The following is a 15,841-nucleotide window of genomic DNA, read 5'->3' as shown; positions in this document are numbered from 1 at the left end:
AATCCATGCCCACCAAGCAATCTTCTGATTAATCATTTGTGTTCTCTGGTTTTCATAACCTAAATGAGATAAGCTAAACTGTAAATCACAAACGCATGAATTGGCTCTGGGACTTATACTCCTTCTAAAAGAAACTAACATGTCAGGGAATTGGGTGATGTTGTTAAAGGGTACAAACTTGCAACTAGCAGATAAATAGATCCTGAAGATCTCATGCACAGCATAGTGATTACAGACAACGATACTGGATTATAAACTTCACAGTTGCTAAGAGACTAGATCTTAACTGTTCTCACCCCAAATAAAGGTGATAATTATATGTGATAGAGGTGTTAGCTAACATTGTGGCAATTTTATATCTCTGTGTGTGTGTCTGTGTGTGTGTAATATATATATATATATATATATATATATATATATATATATATATATATATAATCAACATGTTGTAAACCTTAAACCTACAGTTATATGTCAATTATATCTCAATAAAAAGAAACTAATATTTTGTCACAGAAATTTATAGATAACAAAATACCCTCATATCTGCAACCTATTGTGTTGGCTCCGGAAGCCTTTGTCTGGGCCTAATCAACAGGGGATCCACTGATAGAAATCAGTTTCATGGGCTTGCAAAGCCAGGAATCCCCCCCTTTACCACATTGATTCTGTGAGGAATTCGAACACTACTAGGCATGCTCAGAATTTCACACAGGGGCAGAGAAAAACAAGCTGACAGAAGGGACCTGAGGGGGTTCAGGTGAGAAATTGCTTTCTGCTTGACTTGCTCAGTCCAGCTCATCCAGCAACCAGTTCCACTAGGGGTCAGGCTTTACCTGAAGTCCAAGCCACTCGTGCCAGGGAGGTACCGGAGGTGAGCTCTCTCCTCTCGCCCTCCCCCACTTCCTGCCTGCATTTCTCCCTTTTCCCCTCCCAGTCATTCATTTCACAGTAAGGCATTACGCTTATACCACCAACCTTTGTAGACAAACAATTAATTAGCATACGATGGAACCAGCTGTAAGTGGCTGTATTTTCTATATATGATGAATTATCGCCTGGGGAGTAATTTGCATGCATGATGATCAGGCCAACTGCTGCCTTGAACACATTAAACCCGTTTCCCACAGCTCTTGTGTGTGACTAGTCTCTAGAGTCTGACACAGAGCTGCTAGTACATGCCAGAGTCCGAGGCAATGAGCTGCATCAGCAGGTACAGCTTCGGTCCTACTTGAACTAGATCCACCCATCCATGCATTCACCGGTTGATTCCTCCATGTGATCCACCGGTTTCGAACCCACAACTTTACCTTGCCACCCAGGCAAAGCTACAACAACATTTTAAATAAACCAAAGCTATTTCCAGTTGTTGTTGGAGCCGGAGAGTCTTGCTTTGGAGGGCGAGGCTCCCCACCAGCCGGGCGGTGGAGGGAGGAGGGCCCCGGTGGAGGAGCTCTGGGCTTCCCACCCCCAGGCCCCACCCACTCCCTCCCCCCGGGGGCCCCCACCCCACGCCTCGCAGACCCGGGTTTAGCGCGGGCGCGGCCGGGCTGGGAGAGCGGGTGCGGCGACGGGAAGGACGGGTCCCCACCGCGGGCTGCTCCGCCCTCCGCGCCCGGGGAGGCGGGCGGGCGGGCCCCGGAGGCGGCGGAAGGAGCCAGAAGGGGCCATGGCGGCGCTGCCGGTGCTGCTGGTCATGGGCGTGAGCGGCTCGGGAAAGTGGGTCCCGGAGGGCAGGGGCGCGGGGGGGCGACCGGGAGGGGGCGGAGGCCAAACCCGGCTCCGCTGCGTGTGCCGGTGGCGACCGAAGACCCCAGGGGGATCCCCCTGCGCTTTGCAGTAAACTGAGGCCGGGGCACCTGCTCCGTCTCCCCGCCCTCCAGCCCGCTCGCCCCGGGGCACCGGGCGCGCCACCGCCTCCGAGACCCGGGGTCTCCCTGTACGTACAGAGGCTCTAGCGAGAGCCTTTGCAGAGAGGCGGCTGCTGGGGCGCCTGGAGCGCCTGGGCGGGTGGAGGGGGTGTCAGAACAGGTGGAGGGTGCAGAGCCCGAAGCGCGGGGGCAAACCTGGTGCCAGGCTCCTGCAGACCTTTGTCGGGCTGGGCAGAGCGCAGGCCCCTCCTGCGAGGCCCTGGGCTTTCTGATTCGATTTTGGAGCTTGACTTTTACCGTTTACCGTCTGTGATTAGTGTTTATCAGCCAAAGCTGGAAGTTACTGCGCGGGGAGGCCCCCAGGGCTTGCGACGAAGGAGGAACACTGGCTCCCCCAAAGCCTCTGCCCAGCCCCGGCCGGCCAGCTGGGGGCGCTAGCCTTTGGCTTCTTAATTAGACCAACATCTGTGCCAGAACTGCCCCCGTGGTCAGGTGTCTAGTCTAGGCTCTTTCCTGATCCAGGTAGGTAGGTTTCGCTTTCCAAAATTATCCTGGCATGTGGAGCCTCACATCTTGAGAAATTAAAATAATTTGGGAAATCTTAATGGAAATGAAAATAAAACCGTTGTATGAGGAGGAGAAGTTGAGAAGGTAAGACTGGCGTGATGTCATGGGAGCCCTAGGTCTGGGTTCTTGCTTGTGTGAGCTTGGGCAGTACCCTTCTCTGCCTTGGATCAGATGAGGGCGTCTTAACCAGATGACTTATATGGTTATCATTATGGTTATGAGAGCCATGCACTCAGTATTTATTGAGTTCGGTCCTTACTCTGTGTCACTGACAGTGACCAGGACAGATAAAACCTGTGCCCTGTACATTCAGGTATGGGAGACAGGCAGTAAGTGAGTAAACGTGGCGTGTGCCGGGTGGTGGTAGGTGTTCTCTAGGAAAACACAGGAGGGTGCGTGGAACAAAGTGCCAGGGAGAATGGTCCAGGAAGGTTCCTCAGAGGAAGTGGTATTTGACCAAGACCCACAAGAAGCGGGGAATGAGCCACATTGGGAGCTGGAGAAAGGGCATTGTAGGCAGAGGGAATGGCAAATGCTGAGACCCTGTGGCTGGGTGTCTGTGTGACCAGCAAGGAAGCCGTGGTGGGAGATGAGGTCAGGAAACAATGCAGATGGAGAGAAGCGGTCAGATGCTGGAGTATTTTGAAGGAAGAGCCAACGAGATGTGTCGATGGGCTGGATGTAGGGCATGAGAGAGGGAGGGAGGAGTTGAGGATGATTTCAAGATCTAATTGGTCTCATTATTAATTCAGTATTTTTCTCAAAAAATAAACATCGATAGAACAGGGTCGAAAAACCTTCAGGAGTTTAATGAGACCTTACATCCTGCTTTTCGGGTGGAGGGATTAGTGGTAACTGGGTGATTATTTCATTTAAATTCCGGGGGGAAATGAAAGTCAGGCCCTAGACTTCAGGGGCAGGAGCATAGCTCTGCTTCCATATCGGTTACTGGTGTTTTAGTACGAACGGGGCAGCCACCCTCGGACGGAAGAAGGCACGGCGTAGATTGGGAAATAGCAGTCATTTGAACACCTGTGTCCTTTCCACAGATCAACCGTGGGCGCCCTGCTGGCTTCTGAGGTAACCTGTTCCATTGCCTCCCAATTACAAGTCCTACTGTGTGTCTGCTTGCTTCTCTCCCTTCCCACCCTTTCTTCTGGCCTGTAGTGGTTTGTAGAACTCACCACAGCGCCTGCACAGGCTTGTGAAAACCACTGGAGCAATTTTGTCTTCCCCCTTGGTGATTATGAATAGTGATGAGTGAAAAAAGCAGCTGCGGTGCCCATGAGCGGGCATCTTAAAGTGGCATTCCAGACCTCCTCCCTCCCGCTCCCGGGTGCTCCCTGGGGCTGCTGGTGGAGGAGAGGGTGGCAGGGTGGGCCACACTGCCTGCCACACCCCCCTTTCCCTTTGTTCTTAAAGCTAGGGTGGAAATTCTACGATGCAGATGACTATCACCCAGAGGAGAACCGAGTGAAGATGGGGAAAGGGATTCCACTGAATGACCAGGTAACGTTTGCTGTTTCCACCAAATATTCCAGCTGGGTGGCGCAGGTTGAGATCTTTGCAGTGCTTGGTACAGTTCAGTTCCTGAGTTATGACATGACTCATGGTCAGTGCTCCACCAGCCAGGCACACAGTGGGGCCTCCACGAATGTTAGCGTTGGCCCTGAATCTCTCTCAACTCAGCATCAGGAGAGATGCGCCCACTCTCTCCCCACTCCCCCACCCCCCCCTCGCCCCCCGCTTGGGCAGCGCCTGCCAGAACACTTTGTGGCGTAATTTCAATGTGCAGAATATAATCCCTGAAAGGGCCTCCCACGTAGGGAAGTTCAGCTTCGCTTCCAAGGTCCTATCAGCCTGCCACCATCTCGAGACTCTGGTATCCACCCCACGCCAGTGATCTTTGCAAATTCAAATCTGGCCCTTTAGAAGTTTCCCACCAATCTCAGGATCAAGACCAAACACCTAAACTCCTAAACATGCGTGGTTAGACCAAAATGACCTTGACCCACTCCACACTCTTTAGTTGCCATGCACCCTACACACACACACACACACACACACACACACACACACACACACACCTGGAGCCACTGTGGCCCCTTTCAGCTCCTCCTGCCATGCTCCTTCCCAGGGCCTTTGCACCTTCTGGTCCCACTGCTTGGAATGTACTTCCTTCCCCTCCCCTCCAAGTTAACGCGCATCCTCCACATCTCAGCTCCTGTGCCACTTCTTCAAGGAAGCCCTCCCTGACCTACTTAAGTAACACCTCATATAATAAACTCTCTCGGCAACATATCCCTTATTGCCCATGTCCCAGTTGCAACTTGGCATTTGAGGGGTGTGAGAGTTTGATTAATATTTAATCTCTGCAACTAGATTTCACCTCCAAAGGGGCAGGGACTGGCCATTTCTCTGCCATAGTATATACCCAGGGCCTGACACATAGTAGGTGTCAGAGAATAGTGGCGTATCTGTGAGTAAATGAACGAATGAGAGAAGGAATGAATGAATAGCACTTCATTCCCGTATGCACCATCATGAGACCCTTTCCTAGGAGTCTCTCTCAAGCCAGACTTACAAACTGTGGATTTGTTGGCTTAACTAGCTGTAGCCCAGGAGCCACTGTGATGGCAGGGTCAAGGTCCAGGTCCACAGTGCAGGGGCCCCAGCCAGGTCCACATACCAAGTGTGTCCAAAGGACAGGACAGAATGGAACTGGCCAAACGCCCGCACTGCAGTTTTCACTTTCTGTGAACCTGGCTCACGCCCAGCTGTGCCCCCAATCTCTCTTCCCTTTGTCCTGCCTTCAAGGACTGAGTCACTAAATATTAGTAGGTCTAATTCTGGAGCATTCTAAGGTGCACTTCTCTTGCTTCAGGGAGTGCAGCCTGAGTCTGCAATGATTCAAGCCTTGAACCATCAAAATTAAGTTCACATTTAACTTTAGAAGATAGGAGGAGTGAACCATAAAAGAGAGAAAGTAGTAATTTAAACATAATACTGATAATGTGCTAGAGATAAATGTAGATAACCAGATTCTACCTCTAAGCTTATGTGACCTTTGGCAAATGGGTTAGAGATGGTACCATTTCATTGAGTTCTTGGGAGGATGAAGTGAGATAATACAAAAAATATGCCCAGAGAAATACCCAAAAGCCTTCAATAAATATCATTTCAATTATTATTGTTGCTAATGTCATGTCTATACAGATATGCATATATAATGAAAACCGTTTCTATAGTGTGTAAGATGTGCCTGTGCCAGTGTTACGTTTCTCCTTGGTGAGTTGCAAATAAGAGTTAAGTTAGCCCGGCCGGTGTGGCTCAGTGGTTGAGTGTTGACCTATGAACCAGGAGGTCATGGTTCAATTCCTAGTCAGGGCATATGCCCAGGTTGCGGGCTTAGTCCCCAGTGTGAGGTGTGCAGCAGGCAGCCAATCAATGATTCTCATCATTGATGTTTCTATCTCTCTAGTCCTCTCCCTTCCTCTCTGAAAGCAATAAAAATATATTTGAGGAAAAAAAAGAGTTAAGGTAAGTTCAAAAGTGAGGCTTGTTAAGTGGGCAGTATGGCTGGGCTGGGGGAAGCAGGATTCAGAAAAGGAATTTATTATACCGAAGACAAGGTTATCTTTACCGGAAGAAATGTAACGAGTTCCTAAATGTATGCAGGAGAAACTTAGCCAGACTTCAGAGAGATGCAGAACGGGGGAGGGGGCAGAACAGCAGGTGGTTTGCATTCTTGACAAGAGCCCAGCAAGTCCAAGAGGGAAGCTGTGGGTCAGGCTGGGCTGGCACAGTCGCCCCTCCTGGTCACCCCGGCAACCAGCCCTGCCCTGAAATACTGTGATGAGGATCAAGTACAGAGTCCTCGGCAGAGGCAGGGGTTCTGTCTGGGGAAGAGTCTTGGGAGGGTTTGGAGACGGCTTTGTTTTCATCAGATCCCTGAAACCACAGGCCCAATATCTTCTCTGTCCTCACGATGTTCTGACTTAACTCTCCGTAGGACACTCACGGTGCCCACTACCTCTAAGCACTGGGCCACACCGTTCCCCTTCTCGCCCTTGCATGTAGGGACTATCAGGAATGAGATGACCTTGAACATCAGGTCCAGCAGCAGATTCTCACAGATCACTAAAATGGTCAGAAAATGTAAAATAAATAAATAAAACTGAAAAATAAAAATTAATATCCATAAGTAATTTGCAAATTAAAAATGTGAAATATTTAGTCATGTACAAGAAAAGTGCTATCAACCAAAACTTATGGGATGCAGTTGAAACATTACATAGGAAGATACTTACAGTCTCTGAATACATTTTTGGAAAAATAACAGGAATCTATAATAATAAAAGTGTAATATGCTAATTAGACCGGGCATCCTTCCGGACAACCTTCTGGGCAAAGCTGGGGCTGCGAGGGAAACCCAGGTCCCAGGTGCCTGCCGGCGGCTGAAAGGAAGCCCAGGTCCCGAGTGCCAGAGGGAAGCCGGAGCCGGCAGCTGGGGGAATGAAGGACTATGCTTGCATGAATTTCATGCACCGGGCCTCTAGTGAAAAATAATGAGCTAAGTGTTCAAGTAGGGGAAAAAAACAATAAACTAAAAGGAAGACTGTAATAAAAAAATAAAAAAATTAATGAATGCTAAAATTAATGAAGTATAAAATATTAGTATGAGCAAAACTAATCGACAAAATAAGTAGACAAATTTCTGGCAAGCCTGATCAGGATGTTTGTGGGGGGAACACAATTAAGATTAGGAATGACATCAGTAGATGAAAAAAAAAAAAGCCATAGTACATTTACACAATGACAAACTATGCAGCTGTGAAAAGGAGATCTTACCCTTTGCAACAGCATGGACAGACCTGGAGATTATTATGCTAAGCGAAATAAGCCAGTCAGAGAAAGACAAATATCACATGATCTCACTTAAATTGGAACCTAATGAACAAACTGATGAACAAAACAGGTCCAGAGGCCTGGATACATGCAACAGACTGACAGATCTCAGAGGGGAGAGGGAGAGACTAACCGAGGAACATATACGCATAGCCCACAGACATACAATAGTGTGGGGAAAACCTGGGTGGAGGGGGACTAAGGGGGGGGGATGGGGAATACCTGTAATACTGTGAACAATAAATAAATTTTTAAAAATAGATTAGGAATGAAAAGAAAGTCATGAATAATCTTACATCAGTAAACTCGAAGACATATAAAAGTGGGCAATTCCATAGAAAAATAGAAATGACTATGGGACAATGGGCTGGGGTGGCAGAGTGCGCTCAGGGATACACCGTCTGCTTCCTCCCTCTCCCCCCACATGAAAACATGACTTGCTGATGCTGCATTTGGCTTGAGAATCAGAAGTACCAGAGATCTGTCTGTATGTGTAGTCTCTTCCTGCTGCTCCCTTATGAGGGCACTAATCCTTCATGACCTCATCTAAACCCAGTGACCTGCCAACACCGTCACATTGGGGGTTAGGGTTTCAACATACTCATTTTGGGGGAGCTAAACATTCACTCCATAATAATAATATATGGTATGCAATATACAAAAACAGAATAAGAGGGAAAGCTACTCATTGTATGAGGCTAGTATAACCTGTATACAAACATTTAATTTGGACTGTCCAAGAAAAAAAATGCAGGCCAGTCTCCATTATATAAATGCAGAAATCCTAAATAAAATACGAAAAAGCAAGGACTTTCAAAGAATGCATCATGTTACTGAAACACATCAAAATCATAAAGGATGGGAGCACAGGTGGGAATATAATTGTACATAATATAAAACAAGATTGGGTTGAAGATTGTTGAAGCTGTGTTATGAGTACACAGAAGTTTGTTTTGTACGATTTTGTCTGCTTTTGTACAGATTTAAAATTTCCATAATAAAACGTGGTTGTTGTCTTTTAATGTATTATGGCCAATTAGCATTTACCCCAGGAAGGAAGAGAAAACCTGTCTCAGGAGGATTTCTTTGTGAAACACCGTAGGGTGTCCTAAGTAAACCTCTTCTGTCTTTGGAAAAATACAAATTTCTCACAATGCTTTTATCTGACAGGGGTTCTCTTTCAGTAGGGTTTGAAGAATAGTACCAAAGGGTAGCTGACAGAAGGGTTTCTATGAATATCTTATCTCTCTGCATTGGAGATCAGAGGCACCATCATGCAGTACAATCACAGGAGACTTGTAATCATAACAGAAACAGGGAAAACACGTATACAGCAGGGAGATTAGATGGGGGAGATATAGACTGGTCTTTTAGGGCAATTTTTAGGATTGTGAAAAGAGCCCTTGGCGTCTGAACCAGGAAAATGTTTCTGGGCTTAACTGCCTAGTGACTTATCCCTAGGCCTGGTGTATGGGCTACTTCTCAAAACCACGTAGATCTCTCTGGACCTCAACAGTGAGGGACAAAATTAATGCTGTTTCTGAACAAACAATACCTGGAGAAGTCACTCTGTGTGTGTTCTAATTTCAGGACAGGATTCCATGGCTTTGCAACTTGCATGACATTTTACTCAGGTAAGAGCATCAGGCCTTGGCATACCAGGGAGTCAAGAAGACCCATCAGAAAGTACAGGGTAAAATATATAGTCTTGACATCGCAACTGACTGATGATAAAAGATCCCAGAAATGGAATGTGTTTCTATCCAATAACCAACAATGATTTTAATCAGCCACAGACATCGTTTAGCTGGGTTCTGGACACAAACCTAGACAGATCCACAACTACTAGCTGGGAATCAGCCGCTTGGCTTCTATGAGCCTGTTTCTTCATTTGAAAAGGGGGTTAAACAGTTCCTAGTCACAGATTACTGTGAAGAATTAGCAAGATGAGGCATGAGTAGCACTGAGCACAGTATCAGTATAAAAGTGCTCAAAAAATGACAGCAGGCTGCGCCTGAGCCATAGCCTACATTCACAGGAGCCGAAACCCAGCACCTTGATAAACTTCCTCCCACAGTTCCATGGGCAGGTCCTCTGAGTAGCCCCATTGAACAGATGATGAACTGGTGGTCAGGGAGGTACATACCTTGCCCAAGATGATTCAGTTCACTAGTGGAAGATCTTCACCCCAAAGCCAGGACTGCCTGAATCTTAACCGCCGTTTTATAGCACCTTCCACTGGCAGGAAGTAGTACTGAACTCGGCCTAGAACGGACACCTGGTATTTTAAATGTCTTCATTCTTTAGCACTTCCGCCTCCTCCCCTGCCTTTTTTTTTTTTTAACAGAGATGTAACCTCAGGACAGCATGTGGTCCTAGCCTGCTCAGCTCTGAAGAAAGTGTACAGAGACATCTTAATACGCGGAGAGGATGGTGCACCTCCGAAGTGTGACGAGCCAGGGAAGGAAGGAAAGCCAGCCGAGGTGCAGCTCCTTGTGGTCTATCTGAGGGGGTCATTTGAGGTCATCTCTGGACGCTTACTCAAAAGAAAAGGACATTTTATGCCCGCTGAGTTATTGCAGTCTCAGTTCGATACTCTGGAACCCCCCTCAGCTCCAGAAAATTTCATCCAAATCAGTGTGGACAAAAGTCTTCCAGAGATAATTGCTGTAATTATGGAAGCTCTCAAATGAAACGCACGTCACTTCCTATCAGTGGTCCAGAACAGAACTAGGCATAAATTTCTGTCCTATCCCTGACCATGTTAAAGCATCCATGTTGGTACTGTGCTCTAAATTCCAGTAAGGGTGAACAAACCACGATGTGTTGAAATATACTTGTTTGGATGTGATTTTAGGAATTTGTGGTCCTCTTGTCATCATGCTCTGCACACTGGAGAAGAGGAGAGGGAACTTGGAAAGTTAAGCTTCCACTGAACTTGAAATTCATGTGATCCAATCAAATGATTAGAGGATATCGTATAATCAGTGCTGAAATCATTACCTTATTGAGAACATTCTTGATCAGACTATATTCCAACAAATAAGTGAAACTTGGCTATCCTTGGCATCCCTTGGAAATTGGTCTTGGGAGCAGAAATGTGTCCAAAATCAACCACTCACCAGCAAGTCATTTTATACCATACACCTCCAAATCCTCTGTCCTTTCAGGATAAGTAAATAAAAAGCACTAGTTCACGGATATAAAAAACAGCAAAGGCCCTAGCCGGTTTGGCTCAGTGGATAGAGTGTCGGCCTGCAGACCAAAGGGTCCCAGGTTCAATTCCAGTCAAGGGCACATACCTTGATTACAGGCTCCTTCCTGGCCCTGGCCCTGGCCCTGGCCCTCATTGGGGTGCATGCAGGAGGCAACCAATCGATGTGTTTCTCTCACAGTGATATTTCTCCAACTTTCCCTCTCTCTTACACTCTCTCTAAAAACATCAATGGAAAAATAACCTCGGGTTGAGAATTAAAAAATAAATAATTTTAAAAATAAAAGAATAAGCAAAAAGTCTAAAAACTGCAAAGATGGCCCTGGACCATGTTGCTCAGTGGTTAGAGCGTTGGCCCATACACAGAATGGTGATGGGTTCAATTCCCAGTCAAGGGCATGTGGCACATTCTTGGGTTGCAGGTTCGATCTGGCCCCAGTTGGGGCATGTGCAGGAGGCAACCCATCGATGTGTCTCTCTCACACTGATTTCTCTCCCTGTCTCTCTAAAAAAATCAATGATAAAAATATCCTTGGGTGAAGTGTAACAACAACAACAAAAAACTGCAAAGATGGAATTTGAGCGAATGAACCATGGGACTCACTGACCCAGTCCTCTGTCCCCATTTTACCAAGGCCTCTGTGAGACTAGACTAGTACAGATATTACATATTGAAGCCCTTCGCTTATTACAAGCTACTCTCCCCCTTTTTTGTTCTTTAGCGTTAAGGCGTCATATTTATTATTTCCCTAGGTAAGCTTTATTAAAGGGGACATGAGAAAAATAGTTGTTTTAAAAACGGCATTGAGTCTGATCCGGTGGAGTACTACTATTGCTCTAATGTTCCCAAGCCTGGCCACAGGGAGGCCAAGATGTGAGCAAGTACTGCCCTCTGGTGGCCCCAGAGGATGCAGCAAGCACAAACTGCTCTCCCAGTCCTGAGAACCCCTCCAGCAGCCAAGGGTCATGTTGCAGGTTCAAGGGTGGTGGAATGCTGTTCCCCACCAGCCCTGATCACACCCCTGCCCAGCATCTCTGAACTGGGAAGAAGAGGTAGGTGAGAACTGTTTGAATGGTTCAAAGTAAATGCCAATGAAAGATTTCATCAACCCTGCAAACACCACTTACCACCCCTCTGACAGGACTCTCCACCTTGCCCCCCTCCACTGGAAGAAGTTTGGGTTAAACCTTTCCTCTCCTATAAAATGGGGACACTGTTCATTCCATAAGATTGTGAGAACTGAGATAAGGCATGCAAAGTGCTGAAACCTGACACACTAACTACTCAACAAACATTGGCTCTTGTTATACTGTCACCCCCTGGGGTCTGAGGGAGTGTGTCCTATGGCCACACTCCCACTCCTGTTGTTCTGGCTGTGGGAGCTTCTGAACTCCTTCCAAGTATGTGAATCTTGAGTCTTCCTTCCTAGTCCCTGCCAGGGTCTCCTTCCACCCCTCCCCAGCTCTTGACCAGGTCAAATCAGATGTTACAGCAGCATTATTCACAATATCCCAATGATGTAAATGCCCACCAACGGACTAATGAATAAAATTCAACACCATCCATACAATGGAGTATTACTCAGCCGTTAAAGGAAATGAAGTACTAACACAGGGGTCCTCAAACTTTTTAAACAGGGGGCCAATTCACTGTCCCTCAGACCGTTGGAGGGTCGGACTATAGTTTAAAAAAAAAAAACAACTATGAACAAATTCCTATGCACACTGAACATATCTTATTTTGAAGTAAAAAAACAAAACGGCAAAAACACCCGCATGTGGCCTGCGGGCCATAGTTTGAGGACGCCTGTACTAACACATGCGTCAACATGGATGAACCTTGAAATCATGCTAAGTGAAGGAAGCCACACACAAAAGGCCACATACTACATAATTCCATTTATATGAAATATCCAGAAGGTATAAATCCACAGAGTCAGAAGCAGATTAGTGGTTGGCAGGGGCTGGGGCATGGGGGTAATGGTGTGTGATTAAAAGTGGTTTCCCTTCTGGGTGATGATGATGTTCTGGAGGATTTTGATGATTGTACATTGTGAATGTACTTTAAAATAGTCACAAAAGTATGTTCTGTTACATTTATATTAGCAAAAAAGAGAAACGTTAAGAGCCGAGCCTATCTCACTAACCTTACCCACCATATGCTAGGACAGCAGGCGAGATGCATGCTACCTTTTGGAGAGACTTTCCCAAGTAAAAGGGGCTCAGTCCATGTACCGACTTCCTCCTACAATATTCAGCAGGCAGTTAAGTCACTCCTCCCTCAAAGAAAAGTAAACGTTGGAGAAGAAAAATGTGCTGATCCAACACTTTTCCCCTTCTGGAATCACACTGTGTAGTGGATTAAAATAGTCTTAAATTCACAAAATTTTTGATACCCATCAAGCAACAGGGCCTATGGCCCTTAACTTTGAGCAAACTAAAACTGCTCGGCTGTTAGAATATGGGGGAAATGACACTAGGTCAGTTTGGGGCCCAGACCTTGAAAAAACTGACAACTTTCATTTTTCTCAAGATACTTGGTTTTGAAACCTATCTTACCACGCTCATGTAAGAAAGTACAAGTCGCCCTGGAAAAGCCCATGTGGAGAGGAACTGAGACCCCAACTGGACTCCCAGATAAAAGCCTATAGCAAGTCCACAGCCAGGTAAATAAGCCCTTTGTAAAGGAAGTTCTCCAGACCCAGTCAAGTTCCTCCAGCTACTCACACCAAGCCCAGCCAACATTGCTCATCTTACCTTATAATAGACAAATATGCAAATTGACCACACCTTCACTTTGCCCAAGCCACGCCCACCAACCACGCCCACCAGGAAACTGTTGCAGGGACATTGGGGTGTGGCGGAGCCCAAGGCCGGAAAAGCCTGGGGCGGAGGCTTTCCCGGCCTTGGGCACCAGCGGGCAGCCTGCACGGATCGCAGGAAACCACTGGGGGTCGGCTCCTGCGATCCTTAGCAGGGATGTTGGGTGCCGCCGAGCCCAAGGCCACCGCCTGGGGCCAAGCCCCCACCCTGAAAAAGGCAGAAGGCGGTGGCCACAGCCAAGGCCTGGGTCCCTGGTGCCGGCAGAAAACTGGTGCAGGCAGCCAGGTGAATGAAGGTCTATTGCACGAATCTTCGTGCAAACGGGCTACTAGTTTGTGAATAAAATAAATGATTGATTTTGGTCTAAGCCACCAAGCTGTGAGGTCGTTTGTAATAAAGCGTTAGATAACCACAACACAGGGGCAAGTCCCTTCACTTTCTGGGAAGTATAAGGAGTTGAGAGTGTGCCTGAATAGCTTTTTTAAAAACCTAGCTGGAATATATACAGCAGCTACTTTTTATATCCCATTAAAGAATTGGGTGCCACGTTCAGGTCTGGTCTTTTGAGGGAAATTATGCTGGGAGCTCCTCTATGCATCTAGCTCTGTTCTAAGCATAGAATGGTTAAGACCGATGGGGTTGTGGATCTGGGACAGGCTACCTAATAATTAGGGTGTCTGAAATACATGCGTTAACGAACTGAAATTATCATCTGAGGATGTGCTTCATCACACTGTACCAGCTCTGGAAGACGCTCAAGATCATTCTATTTCATCTCACTGAAGCAAAGATGTTGGGAGGAGGATGCTGTTTCTCCACTTCCAAAAGGGTTGACCACAAAAAGTTCAGATGGGCTGGGAAGGTACCACTCCTACTGACAAGGAAAGGCAGCTCTAAGCTAAAAAATGGTGACTGGAAAGGCAGAGAAATCTTCTCCCTCACACTCTTTAGTTCATGTAACAGAGGTGCTTACTTATTTATCTATTTATTTATTAAACCTATTCTGGGATCAAAAGCTAGCGGTAACTGCTTTCTTTGTATGTTTGGTAGAAAACAATTACTTCATACTCTCCTAAATCAAGTCCCTCTTAACACACATGCAGGATCATTCCCATTAGAATACAAACATGCTATATATATATGTGTATATATATGTATATGTATGTGGTGGGGGAAAGTATGTTTCCAGTATGGAGAACAATAATAATAATTCTATAAGGATAAACTGTTTCACATACACTGAGTGGCCAGATTATTATGATCTCTGAACGCTTAATAATCTGGCCACTCAGTGTATTTCTCTTGAGTACCTCATTTATTTGATATCAAAGATACTATAAATCGTGCACCTGATCAGTTTTCCCCTTTGCACTGGCTGATAGAAAGCTCAGGGCAAATAGGTGGTTGATCTCCAGCAAAAGTCTAAAATACTTTTGGTACCCATTTGAGATACAAATACACTGAGTGGCCAGATTATTATGCGTTCAGAGATCATAATAATCTGGCCACTCAGTGTACACCTGTAAACCCACACCCTGTCTAGTACTTCCCCTCTTAAAAGAATATAAAAGGCAAACTTCCTCTACACCATCACCACTGCCCCTTTTTCTGATTCTCTTTACTTCAAAACTCCGTCTGCTAATATCTCATCGGTCCACTCCAACCAGAATTTGACCCTCATCGCTCTATAAAACTCCTATCATCCATGATGGTCTTTCCTTTTATTATTAAATCCCAGAGGTGAATATCCAATCCATGAGAAGCATCTGAAGTAACAGTTAATTTGCCATCTTTATCCTTGTGGAAAGGTTTCTTCACTAGCTTTCAAGACCTTCCTTGCTTTCCACCTTACTATCTACCTGCCTGTTGGTCTCCTTTGTTGGCTTCCTCTAACCCCCGTAAACTGTAAGTTAGAGTGAAGCAGGGCTCAAACTCCCCAAAGTGTGCTTATCAACAGTCTCCCTCTAAAACTCATCTAGTCTGGAATTCTCAACCTTAGCACTATTAACATTTTGTTGTTGTTTTTGTACTTTTCCTTTTAATCTGTGCGCCTTTTTAAAAAAATCTCAACGTCCCCCCTTTGGCAATCATAAGCCTGTTCTCTAGATCTATGGGTTTATTGTTTCTTTTTTTTTATTTTTATTTCACATGGAAGTGAAATCATAGAGCATTTGTCTTTCTGACTTATTTCACTTAGCATAATATACTTTAGGTCCACCCACGTTGTTGCAAAGTGCAACATTTCATTTTTTTATTGCTCAGTAATATTGCATTTTATATATACACATCTTCTTTATCTATTCATTTCTGGACACCTAGGTTACTTCTATATCTTGGCTATTGTAAATAATGCTGCAATGAACATAAGGGTACATATATATTAATTCGTACTTTTGTTTTCCTCAAATAAAAACCCAGAAATGATATTGTTGGATTTTATGACAGTTCTATTTTTAAT

The 15,841-nt window shown here is 45.8% G+C and overlaps 1 protein-coding gene across 3 annotated transcripts; it reads left to right on the top strand.

The window, feature by feature from the left end:
- The first annotated feature begins 1,574 nt into the window (after nucleotides 1-1,574).
- IDNK (IDNK gluconokinase) lies at nucleotides 1,575-10,601 on the top strand. 3 transcript variants are annotated; one of them, XM_079790950.1, is made up of 5 exons: nucleotides 1,575-1,719; nucleotides 3,488-3,518; nucleotides 3,861-3,947; nucleotides 8,937-8,980; nucleotides 9,694-10,601. In XM_079790950.1, the coding sequence occupies exons 1-5, from the start codon at nucleotides 1,670-1,672 to the stop codon at nucleotides 10,037-10,039; spliced, it is 558 nt and encodes a 185-aa protein (XP_079647076.1). In that variant the 5' UTR covers nucleotides 1,575-1,669; the 3' UTR covers nucleotides 10,040-10,601. The 3 variants fall into 3 exon arrangements, with proteins under 3 accessions (XP_079647076.1, XP_079647078.1, XP_079647077.1); XM_079790952.1 differs by having other exon boundaries at nucleotides 1,657-1,719; nucleotides 3,865-3,947; XM_079790951.1 differs by lacking the exon at nucleotides 1,575-1,719 and adding an exon at nucleotides 2,109-2,522.
- The last annotated feature ends 5,240 nt before the right edge of the window (nucleotides 10,602-15,841 follow it).

The sequence above is a fragment of the Cnephaeus nilssonii genome (genome assembly GCF_951640355.1).
Source record: "Cnephaeus nilssonii genome assembly, chromosome: 14".
In the NCBI taxonomy this organism is placed as follows: Eukaryota; Metazoa; Chordata; class Mammalia; order Chiroptera; family Vespertilionidae; genus Cnephaeus; species Cnephaeus nilssonii.
Note: the sequence above shows the minus strand (reverse complement) of the source record. Positions and strands in the feature narration are given on the sequence as shown.

What these genes read in the sequence shown, in the direction of transcription:
- IDNK (XM_079790950.1), top strand. Translation starts at nt 1,670, where the DNA reads ATGGCGGCGCTGCCGGTGCTGCTGGTCATGGGCGTGAGCGGCTCGGGA. An exon ending in GGCGTGAGCGGCTCGGGAAA is followed by an intron (nt 1,720 to 3,487) that starts GTGGGTCCCGGA and finishes TCCTTTCCACAG; the next exon opens with ATCAACCGTGGGCGCCCTGC. An exon ending in GCGCCCTGCTGGCTTCTGAG is followed by an intron (nt 3,519 to 3,860) that starts GTAACCTGTTCC and finishes TTGTTCTTAAAG; the next exon opens with CTAGGGTGGAAATTCTACGA.